Raw genomic sequence first — 7,536 nt, 5'->3', positions numbered from 1 at the left:
TTATCAGCAGAGACAGGAGGCAGCCCTCTCCCCGGAATATCACCGGTAATGGCTGCATGTGTGAGCGCTGATATCACAGCATTCATGCAGCGCCTCTGACTGCCCGGTGTGATGTATGCGCTGTGCTCCTCCATCCTCTGCACATGGGAACCCACTGCACCCCAATATTATTAATCACATACTCTATGCAGAGTGCTCTGGAAGGGACCCCAGCTGAGGAAGGTGGGGATCGCTTCAATGGACTGGAAGTGACTGAGTGGAGGCTGAGACAGCTCCACTGTGATACCGGAGGACTGTATCTGAACTCAAGCGAGTGTACCGCGAATGTGCGGGACTGAAATCCGTGTTATATATATATATATATATATATATGGTCATCAGAGGCTACATGTTATGTTTTGAGGAGCGGTTTATGTTGTACTTATAACAAACTGCTGGCCCTTTAATGACGTGCGTTCCTGAGTGAGTATAAACTTCCAGTATACAGTAAGTGAATGGTGCTCAATGTCACAATGGTTTCTTTTCACCTCGCTGCCGAGCAGGATACCTACCCCCTCACTAGCCGTGACCTCACCCTCACTAGTGAGAGGGCTAGCAAGAGTACTAGTCCCACCACAGCAATAATAAACACAAGAGAAGAAGACAGACACGGGGAACAACAAAAAAGGACAACCTTGATGTAACGCTACGTCCCTGCCTCCCCCCTCCTGCCGGGACGCGCTGTCACTCCCCGCCACAGCCGGCTCCTTCTGCGCTGCCCAGCCTCCCTGCTCGCTCCTCCACGTGGGGTCTCCTCCTTCCTCCCTCCCGGAGTCTGTGTGTGCATCACAAGACCTCCGGGAGTGTTCCTAGGGCACGTTCCAAACCAAACGTTATCAAAAGTCCTGCTCAACCGGGTCTCCTCATCTCTAATAATGACCTTGGCTGAAGGACGTTTTCAGTCTCCGTCGGCAAATTTCCTAAGAGGGAAAGAAAATCTAAAAGCAGATTGTCAGTCGTCATCACAAGTCAGGACGAGTGGTCTCAAAACTCTGTAGTATTCCAGAAAATTACTCACACATGGGGCACACCAGTGATAGGCCTCTTCACAAATCGGTCAAACAAAAAAAGCCAGACAGTTTTTCTCCCTGGACCCAAGAGAATTCCTCCAGAAGGTGGTCATCCTGCACCAGGAATGGCCCAAGGGGTTGGTCAATTCCTTCCCTCCCATCTCTTTAATTCTGGGGATAATTTGAATGGTCCGGGGAGAAGTAATTCCGATTGCATCCTTTTAGCCAAGAAGGCCTTGGCTCAGATGACTACGTCTGATGATGTTGGGGGACCTATAGGTCCTTCCAAAGACCCCAGATTGACTTTCCCAAGGTCCATTCCTGCGTCCAAATCTGAGGAACTTACATTTGACAGCGTGGCGTTTGAGTAGCAACTCTTAAAGGACAGGAGGTTTTTGAGAAATCTTGTCACCTCTCTGATGGAACCTAGAAAGAAGATGCCTACTGACATTTCTGGAAGAATGTGGAGAAAATGTTTAGATTTTTCAGGGCTAAATCCTCGTGAAAATAATCTGGTTCCCTGGCCAGTCATTCTGGAATACCTGCAAAAGGGTCTGGAAATGGGTCTAAGTTTATATACTCTTAAAGTCCACATCTCAGGTCTAGGGGTTCTCTTCAAGGTAGCAGATCACCTTTGGGTAATAAGATTCCTTAAGGAGGTAGGTCGGCCTAGAGTACTACCTCCACTTCGTACCCTCCCTGGGATCTTAACCTAGCTTTGAAGGCATTGATTAGAGCCCCTCGTCAGAATGTACAGTCAGGGTACTGATCTTCAAGAATGCTCTGCTAGTAGCCCTCAAATCGGCTAGAAGGACAGGGGGCTTACAGGTTCTTACGGGAAACCAGCCCTTTACAGAAATATCCTTGGATGGCGTCATACTTATGCCTGACCCAGCCTTTGTTCCTAAGGTGGTCTTGGTATTTCATAAGCCCCAGGAGATAGTGCTTCCTTCCTTCTGTGATGATAACCCCAGGAACGTAAAAGAAAGGGAATATAACACACTAAATGTCAGGTGGCGTCTTCTTCAATATCTAGAGTCAACTAAGAGTTTTAGGAGATCTACCACCCTCTTAATCCTTTTAAGGGTCCTGATAGAGGCCAGGCGGCATTGAAGGGGTCTCTGGCCACATGGGTCAAGTCAGGGATATCACCGGTATACACCAGGATCCTCCTTCTGATTTGAAGGCACGCTCCACCAGGTTCATATCTACGGCTTGGGCAGAGAGGGCTGAGGCCCCACTTGAACATATCTACAGGGGGCGCCACGTGGTCTTCACCTTCCACATTTATGGTTGGATTTTGGTGCTCATGACCTTTCCTTTAGGAGAAAAAGTTTTACAAGCGGTGTGGAGACATGCATATATGTATACGAGGGGAGTGATATATGTAACAAGAGGTCTAGATTGCTAAAATATGTATGAGATGATGTGTCCTACTGACTAATCGGAGAACCTCTCATGCCCTGTAACCACTGAAGGGTATAGAGAGGCTCTGCCTATTACAGCTGAAGGTGTCCTGTCCGTGGGGTATGAATCCGCTCTCCTGGCCGCTGTCGTGGGTCTGGAATATCCAGTCACCGGTAAGTAATTATCAGTTTTGTTATAAGATGTGATCTTAGACTGGAGACGATTTTCCGGATTGTTCCAGAACACATTATTGACCCATAGAACGTTCTCCGCTTTGGTCCAAGAAGACGCATATGACAGTAAAGGATTTCAGCGTCAGGTCAGACCCGTCCTGAAACGCGTTTCTCAAACTAAAATCTTCAGTGTTATAGATTATAACTCCCAAAATCTGTTGTAGAAGGATTATAGATCGAGGAAGATCCCAAAAAGATCCTAAATAATGGATCAGAACAATCCCAAACGTCTCCGTAACCGAGGAAAGGTCGTCACAGAAGTGATTGTCAGGGGATCACTGCTGGATGAGGGATGTGAGAATTGTGTAGATCCAGCGTTGTCCAGGCTCAGCCCCAACATCCCCAATCCAAGAGGGAAAATCAGATTATTGGGGGACATTCTTATTATAAATCAATTTCCTCCGAGCACAGGAGGGGGCTGCACCCGGGGGGGGGGGCGTGTTCCCCCGCTCTCCGTGCTCACATGGTCCGTACATGGACCGACGCGTTTCTCTACTCTAATACTGACATGAAGCCTAAAAGGAACCGTAAGGAACGTGACCACAACTGATGAGATCCCAGCGGCCGCCATGTTCCTGGGAGATCACGGGTCACTTATCAGCTGCTGCCCGGTACACCACCGACCCCACCGGTAACACGCTGCGGACACAGCTCAGCAGAGAGTATCACACAGGAGAGGATTAGATACACAGCTCAGCAGAGAGTATCACACAGGAGAGGATTAGATACACAGCTCAGCACACAGTATCACACAGGAGAGGATTAGATACACAGCTCAGCAGACAGTATCACACAGGATAGGATTAGATACACAGCTCAGCAGAGAGTATCACACAGGAGAGGATTAGATACACGGATCAGCAGAGAGTATCACACAGGAGAGGATTAGATACACAGCTCAGCAGACAGTATCACAGCTCAGCAGACAGTATCACACAGGAGAGGATTAGATACACAGCTCAGCAGAGAGTATCACTCAGGATAGGATTAGATACACAGCTCAGCAGAGAGTATCACACAGGAGAGGATTAGATACACGGATCAGCAGAGAGTATCACACAGGAGAGGATTAGATACACAGCTCAGCAGACAGTATCACACAGGAGAGGATTAGATACACGGCTCAGCAGACAGTATCACACAGGAGAGTATTAGATACACGGCTCAGCAGACAGTATCACACAGGAGAGGATTAGATACACGGCTCAGCAGACAGTATCACACAGGAGAGGATTAGATACACGGCTCAGCAGACAGTATCACACAGGAAAGGATTAGATACACGGCTCAGCAGACAGTATCACACAGGAGAGGATTAGATACACGGCTCAGCAGACAGTATCACACAGGAGAGGGTTAGATACACGGCTCAGCAGACAGTATCACACAGGAGAGGATTAGATACACGGCTCAGCAGACAGTATCACACAGGAGAGGATTAGATACACGGCTCAGCAGACAGTATCACACAGGAGAGGATTAGATACACGGCTCAGCAGACAGTATCACACAGGAGAGGATTAGATACACGGCTCAGCAGACAGTATCACACAGGAGAGGATTAGATACACGGCTCAGCAGACAGTATCACACAGGAGAGGATTAGATACACGGCTCAGCAGACAGTATCACACAGGAAAGGATTAGATACACGGCTCAGCAGACAGTATCACACAGGAGAGGATTAGATACACGGCTCAGCAGACAGTATCACACAGGAGAGGATTAGATACACGGCTCAGCAGACAGTATCACACAGGAGAGGATTAGATACATGGCTCAGCAGACAGTATCACACAGGAAAGGATTAGATACACGGCTCAGCAGACAGTATCACACAGGAGAGGATTAGATACACGGCTCAGCAGACAGTATCACACAGGAGAGGATTAGATACACGGCTCAGAAGACAGTATCACACAGGAGAGGATTAGATACACGGCTCAGCAGACAGTATCACACAGGGTTAGTTGCAGTAGCTGGAGGGTATTTATATTTACACTACACGCCTCGCCCCCTTCTTTTGCAGCATGGAGCAGGTGACGTCACCACGCAGGTGTCTGAGTGCCGTTTGTACGTGGGCACGCACGCCGTTCCTTGGTGACGTTACGCACGGGCGGGAACTCTGTTCGGTTTAAATTGTGCCTCGGGAACAGTTTGTAGAGTAAGTATAGAGACGGGGAGAATGGAGACGGGAGAGGGCAGCCAACAAACCCCGTGTATGGCGGCGGAGGAGAGCGCCGGTGAGAGCGGGACACCAGTGTGCACAGGGCGGAGAGCCGGAGGCACGTCATTATATCACATGCGGTGACGTCATAGCCGTTATATCCGGGCCACTAAAAGCCTGACGTCACTTTGCAGTGTGGCTCAAGCTGTCGTCACCAGTGATAAAATAAATTAGTATTCTGTATATTATACTGGTATGATGTGGGGGAGGGGGGCGATGTCGTCGTCGTGTGGGGGAGGGGGGCGATGTCGATGTCGTCGTCGTGTGGGGGAGGGGGGCGATGTCGTCGTCGTCGTCGTCGTCGTGTGGGGGAGGGGGGCGATGTCGTCGTCGTCGTGTGGGGGAGGGGGGCGATGTCGTCGTCGTCGTCGTGTGGGGGAGGGGGGCGATGTCGTCGTCGTCGTCGTGTGGGGGAGGGGGGCGATGTTGTCGTCGTGTGGGGGAGGGGGGCGTCGTCGTCGTGTGGGGGAGGGGGGCGATGTCGTCGTCGTCGTCGTCGTGTGGGGGAGGGGGGCGATGTCGTCGTCGTCGTCGTCGTGTGGGGGAGGGGGGGTGTTGTTCAATGCTTCCTACTTGCAGTTTTCATAGTCACACCTCATCCAGAGGAATCTGCTCCCCCTGATCCTCCCCCCTGATCCTCCCCCCTGATCCTCCCCCCTGATCCTCCCCCCTGATCCTCCCCCCTGATCCTCCCCCCTGATTCGCCGGTTTTTGGAGTGGGCATTTATCAGGTCTCCCTCCAGTGTAAACTCTTCCCTCGGTCCCCGCCACCGCTCTGTGTCTGAGCCCTCAGAGATACCGTAGTGTGTGAGCTTTAAAATAATCCTCCCCCTACAAACAAGAGGCTGTCAGGTCTGCTCTGTAACTTTAAGAGCAAAAACTGTCATTTTTGTTTTTAGTAGAATTGCTCAGCCCTTGTGGAAGCCGCAATGTACAGTCCCTGCAGCGGCCTCACACACAGACTGCGGGGACTGTAACACGGCTGCCGTTTGTGTTTTTGTTTTATTGCAGAATCCTCCACATATTCCCCCTACCTCTTTGTCCCGGCCTCGCCATTCATGAAGAAGCTTTATCAAGGCCCCGTAGTCAGCGTCTATCTTCTGAAAAGGTAAAGTGACTCCATATATATGACCCCATCCGGAGCTGCACTCACTATTCTGCTGGTGGAGTCACTGTGTACGTATTTAGTGTAATATATTCAAACAGAGGCTCAATCAGCAGAACTGTCAGTGCAGCTCTGGAGCATATTATTGTATGTAACTCAGGATCAGTAATGTATGTACACCGTGACTGCACCAGCAGAATAGTGAGTGCAGCTCTGGAGTATAATACAGGAGGTAACTCAGGATCAGTAATGTAATGTACATACACAGTGACTGCACCAGCAGAATAGTGAGTGCAGCTCTGGGGTATAATACAGGAGGTAACTCAGGATCAGTAATGTAATGTACATACACAGTGACTGCACCAGCAGAATAGTGAGTGCAGCTCTGGAGTATAATACAGGAGGTAACTTAGGATCAATAATGTAATGTATGTACACAGTGACTGCACCAGCAGAATAGTGAGTGCAGCTCTGGAGTATAATACAGGAGGTAACTCAGGATCAGTAATGTGTGTACACAGTGACTGCACCAGCAGAATAGTGAGTGCAGCTCTGGGGTATAATACAGGAGGTAACTCAGGATCAGTAATGTAATGTACATACACAGTGACTGCACCAGCAGAATAGTGAGTGCAGCTCTGGGGTATAATACAGGAGGTAACTCAGGATCAGTAATGTAATGTACATACACAGTGACTGCACCAGCAGAATAGTGAGTGCAGCTCTGGAGTATAATACAGGAGGTAACTTAGGATCAATAATGTAATGTATGTACACAGTGACTGCACCAGCAGAATAGTGAGTGCAGCTCTGGAGTATAATACAGGAGGTAACTCAGGATCAGTAATGTGTGTACACAGTGACTGCACCAGCAGAATAGTGAGTGCAGCTCTGGGGTATAATACAGGAGGTAACTCAGGATCAGTAATGTAATGTACATACACAGTGACTGCACCAGCAGAATAGTGAGTGCAGCTCTGGAGTATAATACAGGAGGTAACTCAGGATCAGTAATGTATGTACACAGTGACTGCACCAGCAGAATAGTGAGTGCAGCTCTGGAGTATAATACAGGAGGTAACTCAGGATCAGTAATGTATGTACACAGTGACTGCACCAGCAGAATAGTGAGTGCAGCTCTGGAGTATAAACTTTTTTTTTTTTTTTTTTATATAGGTCCCCTTGGGCAGTGAAGAAGGTGAATAAACAGTTTAAGGAGTTCACTGAGAGCTTCTATGAGATGAGACTGGAGAAAGAGGCCAAAATCCTCCAGAACCTGCAACATCCCAACATTGTTGGTGAGTAAGAAAGTAGAATCAGCTCATTGACTGGAAACAATCTCGGGGACCCTCTGGAGCTCCGGAAAAGGTGCCGCCTAAAGCAAGTCCATGAATAAAGTCCAGCTCCAGTAGAGAAGTACTTTTTTTTTTTTTTTTTTTTTTTCTTCTTCTTTAGCACATATTGTGGCACATTAGTTGAGACAAAGTCAGGACCGACGTCAGCGTCTCAACTGAC

General features: G+C 48.9%; 1 protein-coding gene across 2 annotated transcripts in view; it reads left to right on the top strand.

The window, feature by feature from the left end:
• The first annotated feature begins 4,773 nt into the window (after nucleotides 1-4,773).
• The window catches only part of LOC142297064 (lymphokine-activated killer T-cell-originated protein kinase-like), a 16,837-nt gene continuing 14,074 nt past the window's right edge, over nucleotides 4,774-7,536 (top strand). Inside the window, exons 1-3 of one of the 2 annotated variants that reach the window (XM_075341306.1) lie at nucleotides 4,774-4,853; nucleotides 5,928-6,024; nucleotides 7,198-7,319. In XM_075341306.1, coding sequence (XP_075197421.1) covers nucleotides 5,975-6,024; nucleotides 7,198-7,319 — 172 coding nt within the window. In that variant the 5' untranslated portion in view covers nucleotides 4,774-4,853; nucleotides 5,928-5,974. The other variant, XM_075341304.1, reaches the window with a different exon arrangement.

Source organism: Anomaloglossus baeobatrachus, chromosome 3 (assembly GCF_048569485.1).
Source record: "Anomaloglossus baeobatrachus isolate aAnoBae1 chromosome 3, aAnoBae1.hap1, whole genome shotgun sequence".
Lineage (NCBI taxonomy): Eukaryota > Metazoa > Chordata > Amphibia > Anura > Aromobatidae > Anomaloglossus > Anomaloglossus baeobatrachus.
The sequence above is the reverse complement of the archived record's forward strand: the minus strand, read 5'-3'. Positions and strand labels throughout refer to the sequence as shown.